We start from the raw sequence: 25,446 nt of genomic DNA, 5'->3' as shown, positions 1-25,446 counted from the left end.
CTCAGAACCTGCTCTTCTTCGGCACGGACGATTTTAAGATTTAAATTACAGCACAAAACGTGTATATCTCAACAGCAAACAAAGAAATGGATCATTTTGTTTTATTAAAATCTATAATATGCGAAACACTTTCATTCTCATTTCGTCATCGTCTCCCCGTACACGGAGAAATAGTTCTAGTTCCTAACCGTTAACCTTACCATCCACGTATACGTACGCGTTTGCTTGTGGTTTTATAAGTTCTGTTTTAGTGATTTGGTTGCTTTAGGTTTTTGGTTGTCCTCTATATGTGGTTTTGCTTTAGTTTATTCCATTCGTTTGATCGATTAGAAATTTTTGCTATAAAATGTAGATAGAGAATACTCTGCAAATGCCTATTCGCATGTAGTTTTTCTTTTTCTCTCTCTCTCTCTCTCTCTCTCTCTCTCTCTCTCTCGCTATCTGCCGCTCTTGTTGTGTTCAATTTGATAATCCCTGTCTGGTTGCTCGGTAGGGTTATTTACTCTGTTTTACTTGTTTGGTTTCACCTATAATCAGTAAATATCAATCCAATTTGCATTTTGTCTCAAGTAACATTGATTTTTAAACTAAACAAAAATACTTTAAACTTTAAATAGTATATAACAATCCACTGTTGATGTACAATCTATCCCTTTATACGCTTGTATTCACTTTTTTGCTGCCCTCATCTCCACCCACTTGACTAGTATCTTTTTGCAGCGTATTTCTAATCAAACGATCCGAAAGCCGGCGCGACGGCAACTGCTTACATTCTTCATTATTGGAGGATAAATTAATTAAATAACAATTAGTTGCATTTAATCCTCACCTACATCATTTTAATTGCTTTTCCCACCAACTCTCTGACTGTCTGCCAATTCATCTATTGTAGTTTCTTCATTTGTTTAGCGCCACGGTTTCCCCTTCCCAAGTTCTCCTCGCATTTATAGTTCTCCTCGAGAAACCGGCCGTTTGCAGGCGCCAATATGCAAACCCTTTGCGTGCAAAAGCGCGATTGTCGATCCTATCCAGCGTTTTGTTTTATGTTAGTTAAGTAGAGTTTTTAGTTTAGTTTAGCTCTGTGCTAATCTCGCATTGGCATTTACAATAAGTGGCCACCGTTTGATCGTAATCGTCTGTTTTATCCATGTTTCGGCCAACCACAGGCTTCCCAATCTTAAAGCTTCTAGTCTCTTACCACCAGGCATCGCGGTCACAAACATGATGGTTAAACCATACGACCCGTTTTGAGTTTGTGTATTGATGTGACTCCACAAAAGCAATAAGTGGTTGGAAACGAATAAACGTTAATGAGAATATTTCGTAAACCCTACGCTCGTGCGCATTTTAATCGTTCGTTGCATTGTGTGCCAATTGGATTGTTCCTTGCGATTCAAAACGCTTCTTTCTTACGGGTTTAAATTCTCATTACTCTAATTGCTGTTCATCAAACAGATGCGCAAAAGCACTGAAGCTTACGTTCGCGCTATTCTGTTCCGTTCTCCAAAGAAGTGTAATCGATTAAGCTGTTCTTTAGCTTATGTAGGACAAAAATCGTGCAATGAAGCCTATCATGTGTTGCAGATTTATAACAATTATTAGAACGATTGAAACGTATCGTAACAAACAAATGGAGGTGTGTAGAAGTTAAAAGACAGGTATAAAAACATTTTTTTTTAATTTATACTAAACTGTTATCAGCAAATATAAAAATAAACTGAATAACAATACATGGCAACCGAGCACAAGCTAATAACAACCATAGCGGCGAAAACAGAATAGGATAAAGATAACTTTATCCAATCTTTGATGGGGACATCGGTGAAGCAAAATTTAAAACAATCTCTTCCAACAATAAACGGTCGCTTTGGGGGTGGGAATACCAATTTTGAGAAGTTTCATCGTACCGGAGCTTGAATTAAACACACGTTGCAGTAGTCCCATTGCTAGTGGTCGTCGTTCCATCGAGCCGAAAGTCTCGGCTCTTGGAGCACATATCACAGATGCGTTTGACATCCGGGTTTAGGTAGGTACAGAAATTGCAATTCCATTCGGCACCGGCTGGTGTGCCGCCGTTTCCCGGACTGCCACCTGTCGGACTGGGGTTTATTATCGTTACCGCGCCGGTATCGAAAGTGGTCGTTTTCTTCTTCCCCTGCGTCGTCGACGTGTTACTGCCAGTTTGATAAACGTTTCCGGTTCCGCTATTCGCATTGTGGCTGTTATGGTGATTATTGACCAGAATCCCTGTGGTCGAACTGGAGTGTTTCGTTTCCTTCATAGGCATTATGGGACCGGTAGATGAAGACGATCCTGAACCCTGAGGTGTGATTTGCTTCTTCGATACCGAGCTTTTTCGACTGCTGACCGTGGGTTCATTCTTACCACCATCGCCGTTTTGCTCAAGACCCAAAAGATCATCAGTCGTGGTATTGGAAAGTGACATTTTGGATACTTTCTGTACCATGGTTGCAGTCACACCCGAACCCGAGGAAGGATGACGTTCGTGTCTTCGCCCATCGGTAGCATTATGCTTAGACGAGAGAATGGCAGCTGAAGATTGCCGACTTATTCCATCCACCTTATCGGCCGCTTTCGGTTTCATGGCCTTTAACTTCTCGTTGTGATTACGCCGAAGAGTAGTGCTTGAAGAAGCATTGGTTGATTCTTTTCTGGCCGAGTGATGAACGTCTTGCTCGTCTACATTTTCATTCCGACGCCTTCGTCGAATGTCCTCTTCCTCTATCACACCAGCACGGTTATCGTCGTCGTCCATTTCGTCCGCCAAAAAGTCACCCCTTTCACCCAGATCCTTCGTGTAGCCTTGTTTTTCCAGGTTTTGATAGACGTAGTTCCACGTTTCGTAGCATCCGATTCCGTCTTGATTTTTACTAGAGATCCGGCGGCTTACATTGCTGCTCTGCTCTTGTTCCCGCTGCATCTGTTCATCTTCGTAGCTGTCAAAATCCGATTGCCGTGAGTTCCGTGATGTCTGATGATGTAAATAGTGATGGTGGTGATGATGTTGCTGCTGCTCTTTCAAATTTCTTTCGGCCAACGCTTCCGGCAACATATCACTCTCATAATCGATCAGTAGCTCGGAATTTTTGTGGTACCGGTCGAGCTTTTTGGCACACCCGCTACCGGAGGATCGTAGCGTATCGTTACTCCGGCGCACTCCACCAGACGCAATATCGTAATCTTCGTACATTTTCTTCTTGTTGCTTAGAATAGACGCTCCAGGCTGTGCTGCCGTTCCATAGGCTGCGGTTTGAGTAGCTGCTGCCGCCATCGAGGCGCCACCGTAGATTGATGAGTCCACCGGCTGATAGTAAGACGGTGGCATCATACCGTTCGGACCACGGTAGGAAGGGTAGCCAAGATTCATAGCAGCATGCCGGTATGATGCACAACCTTCCATCATTCCATTTTGATGATGTTTCATTTGGCTTCCACCGTTCATAAACATCGGTCCGGGCGGTATTCCCATCGGAAAGTTGGTGTTGGTTGCGTACTGCAACGATAGCGGTGGAAAGCGACCGCTGCCTGGAACATTGTTATAAGGATGATTGTTACTGCTGCAACTTACACCAGCACTGGCGCCTCCCCCAGCACTACTTCCTACGCCGCCGCCGACACCACACGATAGCATTCCATCGATCGGTCCACCCTCGTATGTTGGTTGCATTGCAGCCGTCGACGACACGGCAGCTTGCGAACCACCGTACGGCGTAGCGATCGTGTAGTGATAGGGTTGATCAATGGAGTGTCTCTGCATGTACACATTCATTCCGTACATATTGGCGGCCGATGCAGCAGCAGCAGCAGCTGCAGCAGCACTATTAGCGTCCTGATAGTGGTCGAGTGATTTTGAATGTGGCATCGTTCCCAGGGCTGGTGCACCAATTTGCTGAAGCTGCTGCTGCTGCTGTGTGGCAGCTGTAGTCGTCGTCGGTTGAAAGTTCTGGTAACTACTGTGATGAAGGTGATGATGATGGTGATGATGCGAAGGTGGAAGATGATGAGGATGATATGCACCGCCGTACGCATTTGATGGCAATTGTTGTTGGGGCGGTGGTGGTGGCGGCGCCGGCGGCTGTCCCTGCTGTTGTTGGCTATGAATACTACAGGGTGCAGCAATAGCGCTATTATACAGCTGACTACTACTGCCAACAACGACACCGTTCCCACCACCACCACCACTAGCACCACAATACGCGGCGACCGGTGGTGGAATTGGGGGAGGTTGTTGGCTTTGCACATGGAATTGATACGGGTTGCATGAATTGCAGCTACTAGCAGGCGCTAAAGCGGACGCACTATTATTGCCGTACGTGTCTGGAGAGAAGAGAGATAAAAAAATTGAAGAACATATACGTCATACACTCTCGTGGGCGTTAGAGTAGTGAAGACAGGAGTGAAACTAACATGGCAAATGTTTTGTTTAATAGGATACAGACGTAAGAACACAAACACAGGACACTCTGTGCATTTTATTGTTGTTATGCTTTTTGTAGGACACAAAGAAGAAAATAATTTAGAAGGTATAGTTGAAATTTGTAGGTCATGCAAGTGTTAGCTTAGCTGTAGAGTGATAAAGATGGTTGCAAATGCTAAGGGCACATGAACTTAAAGTCAAAACTTATGTTTACTTTTTGCAACTAGAAAGTGTTATTTAAATGGTCAAAGATGCAGAAGCTACAGAGCAATGATCACACTAAGCTCGCTTAAATCGGGAAATCATTCGTGCGTACAAGTCAGTGAATTAAATGTTAGCAAGCAGTAAAGCCATAGAAAACAATTGCTAAGCAACTAAAAATACCTCCAGTATATAAAGTATAACAAAACAATGGTTAAAACCTGCTAACAGGCACTATAATACTTTTACAGTAATGAATAAATACACTTATAACGAGTGAGTAACCTGACTAACTGAAAATCTAGCCAATTTTGTGAAATTGTTGGCAAAAATTAACGGAGGATTATATTTTGCAAAGTTTTTTATAATTTTTTTTATCTATTTCATATTTCTTTGTCTATTTCATTTTATCTAATTTCATAAACGTTAAGCGTAATTCATTAGATACTCGGTTCTGAAGATACAGGCAGAAAATTGAAGCAGTTACTATGCGCTTCGTATAAAAGCTCCTTGTTTCAATCGCTTCAAAGCGCTAATACCTCGAAACCTTGTTTTCAAAGTTGATGTGTAGCATAATACTCAAACGGTACGTCCGATTATTTTAGACTAACAATTTAATTTTCATGCCGCCGGAGTGTGCTCCTCAACACGTTCAGCGCCACATTACTCGAATTTGCCAATGGTTACCGCTTAGCCATATCACCCAAAAATGGGTGATGTGCTATACAAAATGCCAATTAAGCTTTGACAGCGGTCCCACGTTAACTGTTGCGATTTTTAACACGGCGCTAAACGTGTTAACTAACTATTTCAATTTGATGAATTAATTAATTATCAAAACATTGACAAACATGCAAGGGAAGCAAATGAAAACATACCAAAGTAATAATGTTAAATAAATTAACTCTATGGAAGTTTATACTACTTAACAACAGCTTTCAATAATATACCTCTTAGTTTAGCTTGTTGCTTTTTGTGATGCTTTTCTTGTATCGATAGTGCCATTTGTTTGACTGTTTGCATTACATCAGCTGAAATATACAATAATAAAGGTTAAACGCCAATAGGAACAGTCGTTGTGATAGCACCTGTACTTTTAATACTAACCTGCGTGGTAGCTTCTGAAGTTGTAAATATCAATCCAATCTATCGACAACCGCAGCGAAGTAAGCTCACTGTAAATTCGTTTCATCATCTGTAACAAGCAACGATGGGGTTGGAGTTAATTCTTCATCCACTAGGCACCATAAAACAATGTATTCTAACCTGGCATTCTACGTACGCTGTAATAGCGTCACGCGCAACGTTCATTACTTGATCCGGACAGATTGGGCCATCTAAAATGAGCGTTTTGTTCGGCATCAGCTGATAACCCATGGCTTGAAATAGTTTCTCCGCATTCACTAAATTGGCGGCTATTTCATGTTGGTAGAATCCAGAGTACATCTGTTAAAGAAGGATCAATGTCGGATGAATTCCGGAATGCATAGGATAATTATGAGCTACCACACACGTGGACAGGTAGCATCGTATTATTATACCGTACCGTACCTTTATCACTTTATATTCCTTTCGCCATGGTTTAACGAACAGATTGTTCGCGTATTGGCTGATTGCCTCAAATCCGATCGATGCTTTATAGGCCGAAAAATCATCCAGATGTGCGACCGAGCTGCATGTAAACGATTGGAAACGATTAAATATTAAATGCGGTGTTTGATGAAAAGTGCCGTGGCTTTATAGGTGAACCTACCTATCAAAGGCATATTTTGTGTCGTCGAGATAAAATTTTTCATTCGGTGGCACTTTTCCCAATCGTTTTTCTATCAGATCTGCAACATAAACAAATAATAAATATTGATTATTGATTCATTAAAATAGGTTTAATCGTTAATAAGGGTAGGCCGTATCGACTTATTTTATCACGTAGCCTGATAGTCAGTCCTTGCTACGCGGAAATTAACCGGATGGCATTTTGTCTCGGTCCTGTCGTGTGGGATCGGCGACGCTAGCAAGTAAACTACCAATGCCAATGTTTAGGAGGGGTCCAATCAGATTTTTTTTTTAAATTTTGTTGGATATTTGCGTTTAGAGCTGTTAAAAATTTGAACCAACCCATATACGATTTAATGGATTTTAATTGCTGACGTTAAGCGTATTTAAATAAAACACAAATATTCAAACATAATCGACGAAGAGCGTAATGTGACGGTCAAACATGATTGTTGTATAAACGTTGTGTTGATACTGCGTTATAGAGCTTCGCGGCAATGCCTAGACTCTAAATATAAACGTAAATTCTGGCTGACCTTAATCGGTATTATTAAACAAGAGATGTATACGATCGTTTAAAGATCGGAACTATTATAAGTATTTTCAAATGATCACGAAAAATACGTCGTAATTATTTATATTTACGCTTTATAAGTTTAACTTGATTCAGTATCGTGCGTTTAAGTGGAATTTTAGTTCCAGCAACCACCAGCCAGACGGGTCAGACGGTTCATTTGATAAGATGACCTTATTTGTATACAACACCCAATTGATCAATGAATCATCAAACACATTACTACATTCGCCACGGTCAATGGACATTGCCAAGGACAGTATTCGCGCGTTATGTTGGTGATTAGTTTGTAAAGGGAAATGTAGAGCATCGTCCAACGCAAAAGCAAACGCAACGAATCAACGCTAGTTTTATCTTCTAACTGAACGCGAAAGTATGATAATAGAAATAGCGAATTGAATCAAAGCAGTCTCTGCCTCTTGATAATGTGATTCATAGCATCATGTTTATCGCTGGAAGCAAGCGATAAAACAAAGCAGTATTTGTCTTTTGAACACGGCAGATCAACAGCTAGATGTAGTTAACACGTTCCACGCCGTATCAAAAATCGTACTAGTATCGTGGGGTCGTCGTCAAAGCTTACTTGGCATTTTGTATAGGACATCACCCATTTTTTGGGTGATACGGCCAGGCGGGAACTATTCTCATTATCCAAATTCGGGTGATATGGCACTGAACGTGTTAATAGTATTGAAGTATTTTTTTGAGAAAGTAGGATTCTATCCTATTGCTTTAATAGTTGCCAATTGAACCATTTGAATTAAACTGTAAATGAAATACTAATGGTTGTTTTTTGCAACAATTCTACACTCATTTTCTCTTGTCCAGCAATTCTACTGTTTAGATGGTGTGTTCTATATAATCAGTCACATTGTCACGCACCTGTGCGAAGGTAATATAATTAAAATTTCCCCTTGTTTCAGTGATGGCAACAACAGTGATGGCAACCGCACTTATGGCAGCGGCGGCTTCGAAAATGGGTTTCCCAATTTCCTGTATACACCCAACGATTGAGTCATCCCTTACCTTCTAGGTCGCGCCGCAGTTCGATCTTTAGCATGGATTCCTCGGACTCTACATACTTCCAGTGGTTTTCCAATATTTGCTTCCACAGCGCGTCATGCGTTTCGTTCGATGCGTAGGCCATGCTGACATACAATTTTGGTTCGGTTTTTATCTTAAGTAATGCCACTCGCCGGCCACGGTATCGTCGATTGATTTTTCGTTTTCTCGAAACGACCCTTTTTCCTCGCGCTCTACTCGTTACGCCTGCTGCGAACAGTTGACCCGATTGTGCGCCGGAACCGGAAGCAAACTGTGGGAGCTTTTTCACATTTGCACTTGACCGCACTTTTGTAACGTACCATCGGGAAAGGAATGCGCCCAAGTTGCTTCGTTAGCTTTCCGTCCGGAAGAGGCCTGCTTTGTTTTGGTTAAAATGCAATCGGTATTATCCTCTACCGCTACGATATTTTCACTTCACTTCCCTGTAAAACCACTGTTACTTGCAATGGTTTTGGAAGGAATCCAGCAAAGTTCTACATAATCAGGATGAACCAAAGATTTGTGTCACTGTTTCTCATCACTGCATCACAGTATACACCTCGTTATAAATATAGTGAGACTTGTCCGCTCGAACCAGTAGCGCACATGACTAGTAATGAAAAAACACACAAAAATTTCTATTAAAAGATCTGCATAACCAGCTCCGTTCGTTGGCGACACCAAGAAACACCATTTCGACCAGTGACGATGATGTGTCAGGTGCTTTGTTGTTGTTTATTATTGTTTCGGTTTATCATTCATCACTCAACCCTCTCTCGTCTTAATGCAATCATCTTGATTAGTTCCGTGAGATATATTGGAACACAGCAAAACACATTGCCCATGTGTCTCCTTCTCTGCTGATAATTGCTATGTTCGATGGTTGCTTTTTCTCTTCGCTGCAGCGCCAACACGCACTTTCGCACTGATGCACCGCTTCCGCGACTATACACAGATCACATTTCTTACCGAAACGGTAATACGAAGCGTTACTCAAGTCCTACACATACGGGAAGACTAGGCTAATATCAGATCAGCCAAATAAAAGGTGGTTTCCCGAGAGCATATATAGCAATTCCGAAACTCCTCGCGATGAACTAAGGAATTTCTGACAGATGCATTCTTTCAACTTGCCATTCAGCCGTACCTAACCCATTGCCACCTATTAAAACTCGCGCGTGTACGCACATTCCATTGCACAGTGGCTTTTCAACTATCGTGCTTGTAGAAGCTTTAAATTAAGCGTAATAAGCTTCCGTAAATAAACGTTTCAGCGACCGTCCAGGAGATTACAAACTTCCGTGCAAACCAATATTTGTGTAATTTTTTTTTATTTACGTTTTTCGCTTGCACAATGAGGGGGTTCTTCAACTGTGCTACTGTCAGCTGTAGAACAGTGTTGTGGCATGTCGAAGTAATCCGACACTATGTCGGATGTATAACTTTTCCGACATTGAAACAATCACGATTTCGGTAAAAATGATTTACCTGACCAAACAATCAGGCCTGATTTTGTGTGTTTTCTGAAAAAATGACACAATGTTGTAAAAAATAAGCGTACTCTGATGATACTCGTTGGGGTGACGATAAGTTTTTCTTCATCCACGTTCAGGCGAATACATTTTTTCTCCTCGACTTAATGCATTCGTTACTTCACACCTATTTAGTATGGAAAAGGAGGAGAGAATGGGTTGAATACCAACGAAGTTGGAGTTTTGAGGAGAATTGGATCATTGGTTTCCAAAATAGTTGACCAAATCCATTGAAATTGCGCAGAAGGGCTACACCGTCGCCAAAGTTCGATGAAGAAGTTAACTCGCTACCTTAAACGACGTCACATCATCGTTGCTGAAAAGAACGATCTGTCGGAGAAAAGAAAAAGAAAACGACCTCCATTTTCACGAAGGAAGTCGCGCAGTTCGTGCGAAGAAGTTGTAGGAACCCATTACCCAACGACGACCGTGGAACTTTAGGCGTTAGTTCAGCAGTACTCTAAATCCAGCAGCAGCCGCAAACAACAACGATGTCGATGATTTCTGCCCGTCTGGCGGCCTCCGTGGCTCGCAGCCTGCCCAGAACCGCTAGCCAGGTGAGCTAAATTGACTTCCAAAATTTCGTCACAGCACCCCGGCGACGACACTTCCACCATGTTTCGCGTGTACAGTGCCGTATCGATTCGGATGACCAGATGAAAAATGGTGACATAATCGTTAAGGCTGAAATTTTCGCCGGAAGGCAAGTGCATGTGACAGTGAAAAAGGGCTAGTTTTCGTGCAAAGTAAGACTGATTCCGCCCGCCAGCAACGTGTGTTATGCAACCGTGAAGATTTTCACAGTGCCGGTCGCCCAAGTATTCGTCCCCCAGTGTGACGGCTCCACGTTATGTAATCTCGTTGCAATTTTGTACGAATGAACAGTAAAAAAGTAGTGAACAGTTGGAAAAGTGTCGATTGTACTGTGGCTATGAACGGGAAAATAGCCAAAATGTAAATGTAATGCAGAATGGAAAAGAACGAAATTTGCAAGCTGCGGATGGTGAATGTAGTGAAGTTATCTTTCGCAAGCGGATTTCATGATGGCGGACGTGATTTGACAGCGCATGCAAAAAGCTAACCCTCTCAAAGCATGGAAAAGTAATTGGAGATCGTGTTGTCGAAGGCATTTAATGCTTCGTTGTAAATGTTTCATCTTTCTTAATGTATTCTCTTTGAATCATTTACAGAAAGTTTCGAAATTACAACTTTTCTTTCGTTTGTACGTTATGTAATGTCTCTTTTGTTGTTTTGCCGGTATTTTTCTTTTCAGGTTGCCAAGATTGCCGTTCCGGCTGTTTCGGTTGCCGCTCGCAACTTCCACGTCTCCACTGCCAACCGTGGCGCCGAGATCTCCACCATCCTCGAGGAGCGCATCCTTGGATCGGCCCCGAAGGCTGATCTGGAGGAAACTGGCCGTGTGCTCAGCATCGGTGACGGTATTGCCCGTGTGTACGGTCTGAAGAATATCCAGGCCGATGAGATGGTGGAATTCTCCTCCGGTCTTAAGGTGGGTTTACTAAATGATATTCTGTCCGATTTTGTTACGTTATTAACTGGCGGTGCTTTCGTTTGTTACAGGGTATGGCCCTTAACTTGGAGCCGGATAACGTCGGTGTGGTCGTGTTCGGTAACGACAAGCTGATCAAGGAAGGCGATATTGTCAAGCGTACTGGTGCTATCGTCGATGTGCCGGTCGGCGATGAAATCTTGGGCCGCGTCGTTGATGCCCTCGGTAACGCCATCGATGGAAAGGGTGAAATCAAGACGAAGCAGCGCTTCCGTGTCGGTATTAAGGCCCCGGGTATCATCCCCCGTGTGTCTGTGCGCGAACCTATGCAGACCGGTATTAAGGCCGTAGACTCGCTTGTGCCGATTGGTCGCGGTCAGCGTGAGCTGATCATTGGCGATCGTCAGACTGGGTAAAGCTTAAAGATGATAGAGTAGGATATTTGGATTCATTTACATGGCTGTATTTGTTTTGCATACCGTTTGCAGTAAGACCGCTCTGGCCATCGATACCATCATCAACCAGAAGCGATTCAACGACGGACAAGATGAGTCGAAGAAGCTGTACTGTATCTACGTCGCCATCGGTCAGAAGCGTTCCACCGTCGCCCAGATCGTGAAGCGTCTGACTGATGCTGGTGCGATGAACTACACCATCATCGTATCCGCCACTGCTTCGGATGCTGCTCCGTTGCAGTACCTAGCGCCGTACTCTGGTTGCGCCATGGGTGAATATTTCCGTGACAACGGCAAGCACGCCCTGATCATCTACGACGATTTGTCGAAGCAGGCCGTCGCCTACCGTCAGATGTCGCTGCTGCTGCGTCGTCCCCCAGGTCGTGAGGCCTACCCGGGTGATGTGTTCTATCTGCATTCGCGTCTGCTTGAGCGTGCGGCCAAGATGAGCCCGACGCTCGGAGGCGGTTCGCTCACTGCCCTGCCCGTCATTGAGACACAGGCCGGTGATGTGTCCGCTTACATTCCAACCAACGTCATCTCGATCACAGACGGACAGATCTTCTTGGAGACTGAGTTGTTCTACAAGGGTATCCGACCAGCCATTAACGTCGGTTTGTCCGTATCGCGTGTCGGTTCCGCTGCTCAGACCAAGGCCATGAAGCAGGTCGCCGGTTCGATGAAGCTGGAACTTGCCCAGTACCGTGAGGTAGCTGCCTTCGCCCAGTTCGGTTCGGATTTGGATGCCGCCACTCAGCAACTGCTGAACCGTGGTGTGCGTCTGACCGAGCTGCTGAAGCAGGGTCAGTATGTGCCAATGGCCATCGAAGAGCAGGTCGCCGTTATCTACTGCGGTGTCCGTGGTTACCTGGACAAGATGGACCCAAGCAAGATCACCAAGTTCGAGAAGGAATTCCTGGCCCATGTCAAGACGAACGAGAAGGCGCTGCTGCAACAGATTGCCTCGGAGGGCAAGATCTCGGATGATGCTGATGCTAAGCTGAAATCTATTGTCACCAGCTTCATGTCCACCTTCTCCGCCTAAATGGTGCTGAGTTCCGTATAGTTCCCGGAGCATTGAATCGTTTTTTGTTTACCGAATCCCTTCTAAGAAGAGAGAGTGACGGAGAAAAGAGGCAGTTATAGTAAGGCCTTCAAAAATGCAAACACGGTGACGAAAGATCTTCGAACAGCGTAACATCGAAGCAAAAGCAAATAGAAAGAGCGAAAGCACTGGTTTTGGAACCGCGCATGATGCCATCAGTAAGTGTGCAGAAAGTATCGTTTCAACAATCGCCCATTGAGAACAGCGAACACGAATGATAGAATACAGTGCATAAAGTTGCAATATAGAACATCCTACCACGATGAAGATCCGAGGGCGGCACGAATGCGTATTAGGGAGACACATGTAGATGGAAGAATTTAAATAAAGCGAGCGACAGTCATTTCCCAGTGCCCGGACAAGCTGGATGTTAATGCAGTGTAACCCTTGTAACCGGATGTTTGGAAGCTGGAATGACTGAAACAAAAAAATCGAATATCGCTTTCGAATTTCCTCATTTGTATGTAGTAATATCACATGAATAACCAAAATGTTACCAGAGGAAGAGGAAGGTCGAAAAGGCACGGTTGTAATCTCGAGTTCTTCTAACAATATATGCTTTTATTCTCACTTTCTTAGAATATCTTCTTCAGATACGGTCTGTTTTTGGCAGAGCAGAGGCATGAAAAGAGGCCCAAATTAATCGGACACTGAATGTATTGGGCAATCGACGACAAACGACCGAACAACGTAAGGAATTACTCGAAATCGGCCATGTCATTAGAATGACACCGAACAACCCATAAAGTAATTGACCATAGCAAACGCATGATAGATGCAACTTCAGCTGAATGAATGATGAGGAGATGATTCTCTCGCAATGGTGAACGGTTGAAAGGACTTCTGCAGCAGGCTTGTACCTCTGACCCTATACTTATACTCTGACCAATTGTTGAATCATCGTTTGAATAAAAACTACATTTCGGTATCAACCAGACACAAAGAAAATGTACAAAACACGTCATTTGGATTCTTCTTCACATTGTTTTTTTTGTTTTCTTCACAATTATTGTTTCTGGTTTAGCATTTATTTGCAATAATAGTTGTAATGTTACAATAATAAGGATAATAATAATCAATAATAATCGTGTATATAATAGATTAATAGTTATATTAATTTGTGTCGTTTCATATACTCCTTCCGTGTGATGCGTCTGCCTCCTTAGCGTAGTGTTGTATATCTCTATAAGTGTATTTGCGTGTGAGTGTAATTCGACCGTACGTTCTACCAATGCTTCCCCGTCCTCTTCCGGGGCTGTCCTCTCCCTAGGTTCTGTGGTGGTGGCATCCAGGCAATTTAGCAAAAGATTTGTTTTCTTTTATCCTTCCCACGTATGGATGTCTACGTAATATTCTGTTAATATATCGTTTCTATTTATTGTATGTTTTGATGAGCTGAGATAGCAGATGCACATGCACATTGGCCTTATGCATCCTATTTGCTTTCATCTTTTTTTTGATAAAATAGTTGCCGATGCAATCTGAACGAATGAGAAGAGTATTGGAGTATGAGAGTTCGTTTGCCGTTCCTTTCTGGGAGCCAGTGCCAGTTTCACATGCGCGAGCGCATTTAGTACACGTTCACTTCAAATTTTAAATATTACTTGTGTTTAGTACGTCTTAAGTTTGAGTTTAAAATGAAAAGAGTTTTTCTTATTGGTTTACTGTAGCTTGTTTTTTTTACAATAGTTCTCTGCTATTTAATCAGGTTAAATTTACAAGTTTTGTGGTGTTTTCTTTTTTCTGTTTCTTCGGTTATTTGCTTTCTTCCCATCTTTAGTCAAACAGTGTGACGAACACTAGCTATCGTTACATAATCTGCTACGGGATGTAGTTTATTGTTTTGTGTACTCTGTGTTTCTAAACTGTTTTTTGCATCTTTTTGTACACTGTTTTCATCCACTTCGTTCACTTTTTACATCTTATTATGGAACGAGAGAGAGAGAGAGCCCCTCCAAAAAAGCCCCTTTAAAGCATCAATCATTTTGTGTTGCTGTGTGTTGATAAAATGTTTGTTATTAAACATACAATATTCTATTGGTAAGAAGTTACTCAATAGTAGTGTTTGCGCTTACGTTTGTTGTTAGCAGAGATCATGTCGTGTGCCGGAAGGACGTACGTAAAACCATGTTTATAGTGTTTGTAGGTCTGTATACCACCACGTACGGGTGCTGTGGGTGAGTGTCTTGCCTAAAGATGCTTTACAGGATATACAATTTACATGCTTAAAAACGTTAATAGTTCCACTACTATCAATTTGTTGATTGTGTTTGTTTGTGTGTGTGTCGGTGTGTTTTTTTGTTTTCTATTGCTACAATTCGGTAATGTTTTACTTGCTAAGCCGTTAATTAAATATAACGTACTGCTTTGTGATGTCAACAAAAGGAGAAACTAATGGACGAATGCTATCCAGTTTACAAATGAAGAATTGCAAGTTTTTATAAGCGCATAAGAGAGCGTAACGACAGCATACACTCCCATAACCCACTACTACTTGCAGGCGTTTTAGCGCTTTACTAATAGGTAAATGAAATTTAAAACAAAAACTGAGACACTTACAAAACAAAAACAACTAAACGTTTGATAAATTATTTACAACAACGATTAACGCCACCTACTTAAAGTAAAGCTCCACATTTCACGTAAAACAAAGAAAAAAATAAACGAATGTACTTCTGGGGTTAGCTTTTGAGTACAGCATCCTTACCCCAGCCAGCTAAGCAAAGTGACGGCTTTCTTCTATTGCGAACAAGCTAATATATGCTAGTGTGATAAAATAATAAAACAAACGCGGATTACCCCCACGGCCGGTACATGCGCGCACGTACGTAATTACTAAGTTAAAATGTAAAGTTTTTTTGTTGTTGTTTTCGATGCTCTCAAGCACTATTCACCTAATCCAGCCCGTAACGTTATGTCCACTACACACAACAAGTTCTCTTCAAGTTTGAGAGTTGCTATTAACATCTTACATGCTACATCCTGATACGCCCATATATTTCCAGCCATACGCAATCAAATTGTTCATGCTCCTCATCCTTCCATGCCGCAAATGACGGGGGATGGAGCGGATAGTGGCTATCCTTTTGATTTTAATCCTCTCTCGCTCTTTCGCTGTGTTTACTTCCCAGCTTATTACTAATTAAAATGTACGGTTATTTATACATGTACAGCTCGCTTTTATGCAATATACGTATTACAGCAGCGTATAAAGCTTGCTTTTGTTTACACCGGGGGTCAAGCGTTCGTAACGCTTCGTTCGGTTTATGCTTTCCTTTCCTCGTGACTATTAACAACCCTATTCTGTTAAATAGTTCACCTCTGCCCCAAAGTGTGATAGCTGATGCGATCGTGTCCTACACGTCCACCAGATGTATGCTGCGGCTGGGCGTGTGTGTGTGTGGGTTTGTGGGATCATAGTACTACTTCTTCAAATAAAATATACAATTAAAATCTGCTAACGCTTTCTTAGGACACTAATATGAACAAGTTTGTAGTTTGTGTGAAAATTATGGACGCCATTAACAAAACAACACCAATCTGACAAATAAGGACCGTTTCATTGCACCAGGCCCGTTAATACGGCAATAAAGGGACTACGCTGAAGTTACACCCACAGGTAACGGGACGATATCAAGATCGACAAGGATTGCGATCGTACATACACCTTCATGCTGACGAACGCGCGGGAACATAAAGCTTCATAATTACACGTGGTACAACACAAGCGCATGGTTCACGTATCATGCAAGAGTGGGAATGTTTGCAGTTTAAAATTTGACTATAATAATGATCAAACATACGTACGTACGTAAATAAATATGGACAAAGGGACGCGGCTCAATTACGAGCCGTTATTACACGTATTGAAAAGACTGCTGTAGATAGTCGATAGATTCGGTGAAGCTGTCGACGAAGGGAAGATTGTTCGGTGTTTTTGATACATCCGTGGGCAATGCGGGAGCATTTGCATTGGCATTGGGGTGCTCACCTGTGTTCTGAGAGGGATTAAAGCTTATCCCAGGCTGTGGTTGTGGTTGCTGTTGCTGTTGTTGCTGTTGCCCGGGAACACCACCAGGATGCGATGGATTGTGATGCGTTAAATGAGTGGGACCACCAGTTCCATTACCACCGCTACCGCTGGCCACTTGTCCTGGAGGTCCCGGTGCATGAGCATGATGTTGCACCATCTGTGGATGATGCGGTAAATGGGCATTGTACTGTTGCTGTAACTGCTGTTGTTGATGTAAGTGATGCTGATGGTGTGGATGATGTGGACTCGGTGTTTGCTGTGCAGCATGCCCATGGCCATGTTGCAACTGGCCATGCCCATGATGGATTGCCATCGAATGGCCCATAGTGCCGGCGTGGTGAGAATGCGCCACTTGATGGTCCTGAAAATATTGTTGCTGTTGCTGATGTTGATGCTGTTGGTGCTGGTGATGGTGCTGGTTCACCATCTGTCCCGGTTCTACCACTGCCGGTAGCATTTGAGCGTGACTGTGCGATGGGTGTTGCTGTTTGTGGAAGTGGTTTCCTTTCGCATGTGTTTGTTGCTGCTGCTGATGTAACTGTTGTTGTTGTTGCTGTTGTTGTTGTTGCTGTTGCTGCTGTTGGTGATGATGTTGATGATGTTGTACTTGTTGTGGTGTTAATGCGGGTGACTGTGCAGACTGCACTCTCGACTGTGGGTGAGTGTCTGAGCTTGTACGTGGGGTAGATATCATGTCATAGCCTTGCTGTTGCTGTTGCTGCTGCTGCTGCTGCTGCTGAGTTTGCTGCTGTTCGAAACTGCTGTTGCTTCCACCCATCATTTCTAAGTTGTTTAGAATGTTTCCTAAACTGCTGTATGCACCACTGCTTGCCGTGTTTGCATTATTTCCTTCATCTTGGAAGTCCATTTTCATCATATTTGCATTCCACATGTCCTAGAAAATACATTTCGGGAGGATTTAATACCGAATCTTTAAATAAAAAACTAATAATACCGAAATAACTCTGTAATGGACGCTACAACTTACCTGATACCCCAGCATCTCCTGACTGCTCATATTCATCATATGTTGCTGCTGTTGTTGCTGATGAGTGTTATGTGGATCCTGAACAGGTTTGTTTTGCAGCCCACCAACTTGCGCATGGTGGGAGTGATGTGGAAGATGTTGTTGTTGCTGTTGCTGGAGTTGAGCTTGTTGCGCATGGTGCAGGTGCTGCGTGTGATGAGGAGACTGATGTTGCAATTGTTGCGGTGAAAGAAATCCCGTCGCAGTGCTGCCACCACCAACCGCTGACGCACTGCCAGCGCCTGCTCCAGCCTCGTGCATTGCGTTGTAATATTTATTGCTGGCAGCATTTTTCTTACCACCGCTATTGGTTGGCGTACCTTGCGGTTGTCCAGCAGGTCCACTTATTAGGCCTGGTTCGGTATTGGCACCGGTTCCCATTTCAATACCTTGCCAGTCGAAGGCATTATTCATCTGGCCGTAGCTGTACGGAATGTTAGCAGAGCTTGTTGCCGTTGCGCTGTTTCCGGGGACCGCTGATTCTCCCATGCGATACGCCATAGCAACAGACTGTTGTTGTTCCGGATTGCTGACTGCGGCACTCCCTCCCCCACCCACACGGGAAGAGTAGTTACCCATACCTACAAACTGCGACTGAGCATGCAAATGAGGATGAGCTTGTGGATGGTGTTGCACATGCTGGGTCTGTTGTTGCTGATGTTGCTGCTGCTGCTGCTGCTGCTGCTGTTGCTGAAGCTGATGATGGTGATGATGATGGGGATGGTGAGGTCCACTAGTAGCGACACCGGGCGGTGGGCCAAGTACACTGTTGTAGTTCATTCCTCCTGCATCATACGGGTTGTAGGGTATATTAGCACCACTGCTACCGTTATTAATACCACCTATCCCGACACTACTTCCTGCACTACTCGTTCTGGACGGTGGCACCACCATCATACCGCCAGCGGATGATCGTCCGTCCGTCTTAAGCCCTGAAGGTCCTGAATTTAATGCCATCATTTGATTTGCCCCGAGCTGGCCCATCATGTTCGGCTGTCCTCCCGGCGACATTGTTACACTCGGTACATCTTGATGGTGCAACGCTTTCTCCATTCCCTTCATAGTGACACTACTAACTGGAGCGTTAGACGCTCCGGTCGACACCATCGTACCGGCTGGTACCATCTTTACACCGGAAGGCAAGCCAAGCCCCACATCGACCTTACCCACGATCGGGTCGTGTGCCATTAAATTGCCTGCTGATACAGAAACCGCAACCGAATGCACCGCCGGATGTGCCATCTTTTTGTGCTTCGCCAGGTTTGCCGCCGTTCGGAACGCTTCCTTGCAACCGTCGACTACACACCGGAACGCTGCCTCCTCTTCGTGGCACAGTTTATGGCGTTTAAGCGATCGACGGGCTGCGAACAGCTTGTTGCAAATGTTACATTTGTATTTTTTGTCCTGGAAACCGATTTTATACAAGAGAAAAAAGAAAACAAAAACACGATGAGCAAAGTTCGATGATTGAGATAATCGATTGCCATGTAATTATAAGGTATCACCACAACCTACCATCGAGTGAGCTATTTTGATATGTTCCTTTAGTGCTTCCTGCGTGAGGAAGGACGATGCGCAGTGCTCGCAGATGATCGACCGATCCGTCACCGTCTGGTGCACTAGCTGATGCTTGTCATAGTCCTGTTTCAATATGAAAACCTTTGAGCATTGTTCACAAGCAAACCAAATATCTGTAGAGGATAAGAAGGAGCAGCAAAACAATCGGTTAGTTGATGAAACGCCATGTTCAAAGCAGTAATCCAACGTACCATTCTTGTGACATTTTAACATGTGCTGGTAAACCTTTAAGTTGGAGTTGAATATTGCACTACATATTTCACATGCTATGCTCTCTGTGTGATGATTCGTTTTCTGAATGTGCCGATCGAGCTGAGCTCCAGTGGCAAATACCAGATTGCATGTTTTACAAATTAACCGTAGCAGCTCTGCAAATAAGAACGAAATGCGTTTTTTTACACACCGCTCGTTGATTTACGCAAGTTTTGCAACTTACTTTTGCTCGGATGATCTTTACCCTCCTTAGCAGCAAAATGGTCCTGCACGTGCAGCTGGTACTGCTGAGCGTTGATGAAGTTTGTTTCATCGCAATGTTCGCACATGAAATTACCCTCTGGAAGCTATGCAAGAAGAAGAATAATTGATATAATTTCGATAAAGCCGTTCGAAGAATCATTAAACGATTGGGAGTAAGGTTTATCAACGCTACCACCACTTACAGGGAATCTCCTTGTGCTGCCGGGTAAATTGCCTGTGGTCATAAAATTGCTGCCTGAGCTGATCATCTGATTCGTGATCGATCCTTGTCCGTGATGGTGTGCTTGGTGCTGCATGTTTTGATGATTTTGAATATGATGGTTTCCACTACCATCCAGAAAGCTAGCACCCGTCGTTGCCAGCGGATCCTGTAACTGTTGCATACTGCCCACACCGCCCGAAAGCGTTGTCGAACGATGCGATGTCGCTGATGCGAATTCGAGATTCTGCCATGCACCGATGTGCTGCTGCTGTTGTTGTTGCGGTTGTTGCTGCTGTTTACTCGTGCTGAAGCTGATGGCAGGATCGTTAAATACACCACCAGTATGAGGTCCGGATACGGCACAGGTTAGAGCGGACGTACGGTTGCCCGTTAACGAGCTGGAGCCGGTGAGCATCACACCCGGTCCACCGTCACCGCTCGTCGTTATTGCCGCTGCCAATGCTGGGGTTGATGTTCCTGCGGTCGTATCGGAAAACTCGTAATTGAACGACGACAGATTGTCACTAAAGTTAGTACTACTGTCTCCGAGCGATTTTTCACTGCTTTCGAGCGACTTTTTCAACGTGCTGCCAATGCCTTTTAGCGAGTCACACGATCCAACACCCATCGTTGCACCGTCACCGTGACCGATAAAATCCGTGCTTGCCGAGCTCGGATCAGCCGATGAGACGATCGCTGTACTGGTTGCAGCTGCTGCAGCTGCGGCGGCCGCTTTAGCTTTTTGCAACCGTTTCGACGGTGGATCAATGTGATGGGCAGTCTTCATGTGGCGGGCAAGGTGCGATTGATTTTTGTACGATTCCTTACAATTTTCCACCGTACAACGGAAGGCGCGCTCATCCGAATGGCAAAGTTTATGGCGTTTGAGGGACCGTTTGGCGGCGAACAGTTTGTTGCAAATGTTGCACTCAAATTTGTTCTCCTGTGAAAAGAGTTCCAAATGAAGAAGTATTGCGTTGAATGGCTAAGGGTACGCGATTGCAATACTTACCGGAACGGGGTGTGATGTTTTGATGTGTTCCCGTAATGAGGGCTGAGATAGAAATGAGGCACCACACTGTTCACAGGTGTAGGCTTTGTCCGTAACATTTGTGTCCTGCAGCAGCATGCTCCTTTCCAAGGTGGCTTTTTGTGTAAACACTGTAATCGGGTGGAGCAGACAGCAGAGAAATGAGAGCATCGTGCAAAAAACAATAGTTCTAAATACACCCACCCCCGCCTCTGCAACACTTACCGTTGTGATGAGTACGGCTTACATGCTGGCTGAGTTTGATACTGTTACAAAATATTGCACTACAAATATCGCACACCAAACCTTCCGCCTGGTGGTTGGTTTTCTGGATGTGCTTTTCGAGATATTTCTGATTATTAAAAACGATACCGCATGTTTTACAGCTGTACTTGTGAGTTTCTGAAACGAGGGGACCAAAAAAAATCCAGTTATAACCTTGGTCTGGCACAACAGATGCGAATATGTCCGTACTTACTTTTACAATTTTGCTCCGCTACTCTATCTTTGCTTATAAAATGTCCCTGGACGTGTATCTGATACTGTTGATTCCGGGTGAAGGTTTCTCCGCAGTGCTCGCATATGTGAGGCCGATTTTTGTGATAGATTCGATTGTGCTCAACAATTTCCTGTAAATAGTACAGACGCACATTGCAACGGAACGGTTATGGAAAATTATACCACCCTTACCTCGGAGGTTACTCCTCGCTGCTTGCCACAATCGGGACAAAATCCCGGATGGTGGCTGAAGTGGATGACAAGAGATTTGCGTTTCCTATAGCTGTGAAAGACAGGGCATGATTATGTTCCGTTAGTAAATCCAGTAGGCAATGGAATTTAAACCTGAAAGAGGAATACCTTTTATCACATAATAAGCACTGGTACACTTGTTCCTTGTTGCGCTCGTGCGAAACCATGCTCGAATCGTTCGTATCCAGCGTGTTGGTGTCGGACGATAGCATTAGCGAGGTGTTGTTTGTCGAAGATTCCTCCTCCGAGAAGATTTCGTTCGAATTGTCAATCGAATCGTCTTCCTTCATTAGCAACAGGTCCTCGTCGTCCTCGTCCTTGATCTCCTCGAAACAGTGGTCGTCGGCAATCGAGTACGGAGGATCGAAATCGAACTCCTCCTTCTTGATGTACGTTGCAGGTGGCGAGTGTGACGATCCACTGCCGTAACAAATGGCGGGAAGCGAGGTGCGTACCGTTACCGTCGTTAGGGCGGGCCGTTTTCGAACAAATATTCGTTCATTTTTGTATATTTTCCACGCAGGGAAGATACTTTGTTCGAACATGTTGAACAGAAGTTTAAAATCGTGATTTGCGATCAGACGAACCAGCGCGCGATTCATTCGCACATTTCCCAACCATCGATTCGCACTAGCCACCCGTTGGCCTGTTTTTAACAACGAGCCACCTCTGCTGGTATAATTCGAATTCGGTATTCCTAGTTCCACGCTGCCGGTCAGTGGTAGTCCATCGAAGAGATTGCCCCGCAGAAGCTTCCCCCGAAGGTCCCAGGGTGCAAGCGAGGAACCATGGGTTCGGTGCGGGTGCATCAACAACAAACCATCGCTACCGAGCGACACATCCGTACAGCGTACACTTGTGCTGGTGTCAATGTCGAGGCAGGATTTGCCCACAATGTCATCGCCGTACGATGATACGGTCGTGTGGCCTGTGGCTACCGATAAGGATGAGCCTGACGGAGGCGCGCTTCGCGATTTGAGCAGGTTCACCACAATCACATTTTCGATATTGTTCAACTCTTTGAGTATTGCTGGCTTGCACAGCCGTTCCTGGCAATCGTTGTACAGGAACTTGACGTACAACTTGATGGCCGAGATAAGAAACAACAGTGCCTGGTATTTATCGTCTGACTGCAGACATTTCAGCGACTTGATCAGCGCTTTGACCTACGCGGGAAGGACGTGGGACAGCAGTGAGTGTGATGTTACCCATAGCAGTGGACACATTTCCGATGGAAAAACACATTTCCGCCGATGCACGTTGACCGAAGGATGCGGCAGACGCAGTAATGTACACACGAACGCACAGTAGGGGAAAGAAAAAACCATAGCGTTAGTTTGGTGAAGAGTTGCAGACCCAATTTACGAGCCACTCAGCCCATCATCGACCCGTCTCGGGAGTGGCCAGCGGAAATGGGGCCATCGCCAGCACCTACCTGTATCTGGAACATGTGTGCCCGTGACCGATGCTGCATTTTCACTTCCATCTAGGCCGGGAAATAGTAAGAAAATTAAAATTTTCTTTGATTGTTTACCAAAATCCTATTCTTTGACATATTGCTTTTCAGAGTTTTTTGCTGCTTGACTTCTTTTTTATTTGTCAATTTCTGATGCGAAGAAGCAAGGTCAGTATGTGGGCAGGCTGGACCACTTTCGTACAATTTGACATTTCACGCTGGAGGCATCATTAATGTCACTGGTGACGTTTTGGATCGTAAAAAGCGAAATCCCTGGCTTTTTAAAGGTTAAAATTAACAACAACAAAAGTATGCAGCAAACTGTCGAATGATTTTTAATATGTAGGTTCGCAGAAGAAATGAAATTCCTCATATGCTTCCTAGCGCTAGTTTGTATTTTACTTCTTTCAGAGCGTTTTGTATGTAGAATCTAAATGTCTGAATTTAGCTAATAGATATTGAGCTTAAACGTCAAACTACGTTTCAAAAGTTGTTCTGGACATACCGGATTTATTTGCATCATTTTGTATTTTAAACGCAGGAATTGGATTTCAATTGGCGTTGCATCCGAATTGGCATGTAGTCCTGATAAGCTATGTTTATTTGCAGACAAAATTGATAATGAAGTCGGAGAAGAATGAATCAGCGTGATATTGACAGAGCTGTACAATGAAACTCTGATCTTATCGTTTTGCTGTCATTTTTATTCAACGTTCATAATAAACCACATTCAAAAAGGTACACATTCCCAAAGTAAAGCAGTTCCGGTGCAAGATAGTCAAATTTTGGTTGAATGTGGCAGTATCCATAGATAATATTACGCAATTTTAACATCAGAGGATTCAATGCAGAAGTTCGAAAACGATAAGAGAGATATTCTCAGTTCGAACTGCCAAAGAGCTAGAAAATGGCTGGACCTGGGCGGTTATATTGAACTGTCACTTGCGCCAAAGTGTCGGCAAAAGTACAAAACAAAGCGTTGGTTTGAGTGCGTTTCGATTGGTGGCATTGATTTTCTTTAATTAAAATGGTATGTCCAGCTCTATTTTGTTTAAACGAGAAGAGGCTAAATGTGTTTCATTGTATCTTGCAGCTTTTCTATTCCTTTTTCAAATCCCTGGTAGGGAAGGACGTTGTAGTTGAATTGAAGAATGATCTAAGGTAAGCGGGCAGATGCATTTGCCGCGCCGCGGTTATCCATTAGCCAAGAAATGGTTGAAATAACAGGATTATGTTTGCGATGTATTTCGTTGTAGCATTTGTGGCACGTTACATTCGGTGGATCAGTACCTGAACATAAAGCTCACAGATATCAGTGTGACCGATCCGGAAAAGTATCCACACATGCTGTCGGTAAAGAATTGTTTCATCCGTGGTTCAGTTGTAAGGTATGTGCAACTGCCTGGCGACGAAGTGGACACACAACTGCTGCAAGATGCTGCACGAAAAGAAGCTGTAACAAGCGTACGATAAGTAAAGAATGTGTGTATATGTTTAAACATTACATATGGTATTATTGGGTAGATGGTAGAGAGGTGATGGGCTGGCGATAATGATGACAAATGTGAAGAAATAATTGTCGAGTTCGGGTTGGTCATCTCGGCCAGATAACTTACCTCCAGGCGAGTGTACATCAGAGCCATGAACTAAATTGTTAGCGTAATTTGGTTCCGTTTACAAAATTTATATTCCATAATATTTTCAATACACCAACATGTCGGGTCTAGGTTTAAATCTTCTCTACTCATGCGTAAGGCTATTTGTGATGCTGATAAAACCACGTTTGAGATAGGCAGTCATTAGGCAACTCGGGTTAAGACTGAGCGGTTGTAGAGCTAAACGAGAAGCACATTTCTTTCACTAAAGCTAGGTGTAATTAAAATTGGTTGTTTGTATTGCCATTAAGCCAGCAATTTTAGAATTCCTGTGATTGAAGCCGTACCAATCATGCCTGTTCTTATTTATATTTGATATTTGAAGTATGATAATTGGAGCATGAAATACCAACTCACCATAGGAATTTTGATGTATATTAAAATTACATTACCATGATTATGAATTAGATTTCATTAAGCAGCATCCGTTCCATCTTTGTCGTAGATCCAATAGAGTGTAACGTAGAGTAACTGAAAAAAAGAACTCACTGCACTCTGCAATCAGCGTCATCAGCAGATGAATAAACTCATCGATAGTATGCTTTCGAATATTGTATCTGTTTTTTTCTTTACATATTTCACATAATTTCTCAGTTAGAACTTTTT

The 25,446-nt window shown here is 43.6% G+C and overlaps 4 protein-coding genes across 4 annotated transcripts; 2 read left to right on the top strand and 2 right to left on the bottom strand.

Annotated features, from left to right (window-relative positions):
- Positions 1-68: 68 nt before the first annotated feature.
- On the bottom strand, positions 69-23,215 carry LOC128304459 (uncharacterized). The gene is made up of 13 exons (XM_053041651.1): positions 23,165-23,215; positions 21,838-22,895; positions 21,670-21,760; positions 21,458-21,608; positions 21,205-21,381; positions 20,962-21,110; positions 19,930-20,892; positions 19,707-19,830; positions 19,462-19,638; positions 19,208-19,383; positions 17,654-19,096; positions 17,000-17,560; positions 69-3,928 (listed from the first exon to the last, which is right to left on the bottom strand). The coding sequence occupies exons 1-13, from the start codon at positions 23,213-23,215 to the stop codon at positions 1,919-1,921; spliced, it is 7,131 nt and encodes a 2,376-aa protein (XP_052897611.1). The 3' UTR covers positions 69-1,918.
- Positions 5,551-8,574, bottom strand: LOC128304461 (protein tamozhennic). The gene is made up of 6 exons (XM_053041653.1): positions 8,013-8,574; positions 6,393-6,471; positions 6,191-6,311; positions 5,906-6,085; positions 5,747-5,834; positions 5,551-5,670 (listed from the first exon to the last, which is right to left on the bottom strand). Exons 1-6 carry the CDS (start codon positions 8,131-8,133, stop codon positions 5,561-5,563), a joined length of 699 nt encoding a protein of 232 aa, XP_052897613.1. The 5' UTR covers positions 8,134-8,574; the 3' UTR covers positions 5,551-5,560.
- Positions 9,938-13,062, top strand: LOC128304460 (ATP synthase subunit alpha, mitochondrial). Its single transcript, XM_053041652.1, has 4 exons — positions 9,938-10,119; positions 10,836-11,072; positions 11,144-11,484; positions 11,561-13,062. Exons 1-4 carry the CDS (start codon positions 10,054-10,056, stop codon positions 12,570-12,572), a joined length of 1,656 nt encoding a protein of 551 aa, XP_052897612.1. The 5' UTR covers positions 9,938-10,053; the 3' UTR covers positions 12,573-13,062.
- Positions 23,216-24,102: 887 nt separating the features above from the next.
- On the top strand, positions 24,103-25,375 carry LOC128303699 (U6 snRNA-associated Sm-like protein LSm2). The gene is made up of 3 exons (XM_053040748.1): positions 24,103-24,215; positions 24,279-24,346; positions 24,442-25,375. The coding sequence occupies exons 1-3, from the start codon at positions 24,213-24,215 to the stop codon at positions 24,656-24,658; spliced, it is 288 nt and encodes a 95-aa protein (XP_052896708.1). The 5' UTR covers positions 24,103-24,212; the 3' UTR covers positions 24,659-25,375.
- The last annotated feature ends 71 nt before the right edge of the window (positions 25,376-25,446 follow it).

Source organism: Anopheles moucheti, chromosome 3, assembly GCF_943734755.1.
Source record: "Anopheles moucheti chromosome 3, idAnoMoucSN_F20_07, whole genome shotgun sequence".
In the NCBI taxonomy this organism is placed as follows: domain Eukaryota; kingdom Metazoa; phylum Arthropoda; class Insecta; order Diptera; family Culicidae; genus Anopheles; species Anopheles moucheti.
Note: the sequence above shows the minus strand (reverse complement) of the source record. Positions and strands in the feature narration are given on the sequence as shown.

Coding starts and splice junctions, on each gene's coding strand:
- LOC128303699 (XM_053040748.1), top strand. Junction 24,347..24,441: donor GAATTGAAGAATGATCTAAG/GTAAGCGGGCAG, acceptor ATTTCGTTGTAG/CATTTGTGGCACGTTACATT.
- LOC128304459 (XM_053041651.1), bottom strand. CDS start 23,215: ATGGAAGTGAAAATGCAGCATCGGTCACGGGCACACATGTTCCAGATA. Junction 19,097..19,207: donor TCAAAATAGCTCACTCGATG/GTAGGTTGTGGT, acceptor ATCGGTTTCCAG/GACAAAAAATACAAATGTAA. Junction 17,561..17,653: donor AGGAGATGCTGGGGTATCAG/GTAAGTTGTAGC, acceptor TGTATTTTCTAG/GACATGTGGAATGCAAATAT.
- LOC128304461 (XM_053041653.1), bottom strand. CDS start 8,133: ATGGCCTACGCATCGAACGAAACGCATGACGCGCTGTGGAAGCAAATA. Junction 6,312..6,392: donor ACAAAATATGCCTTTGATAG/GTAGGTTCACCT, acceptor GTTTACATGCAG/CTCGGTCGCACATCTGGATG. Junction 5,835..5,905: donor CAGCGTACGTAGAATGCCAG/GTTAGAATACAT, acceptor TGCTTGTTACAG/ATGATGAAACGAATTTACAG.
- LOC128304460 (XM_053041652.1), top strand. CDS start 10,054: ATGTCGATGATTTCTGCCCGTCTGGCGGCCTCCGTGGCTCGCAGCCTG. Junction 10,120..10,835: donor TGCCCAGAACCGCTAGCCAG/GTGAGCTAAATT, acceptor TTTTCTTTTCAG/GTTGCCAAGATTGCCGTTCC. Junction 11,073..11,143: donor AATTCTCCTCCGGTCTTAAG/GTGGGTTTACTA, acceptor CGTTTGTTACAG/GGTATGGCCCTTAACTTGGA.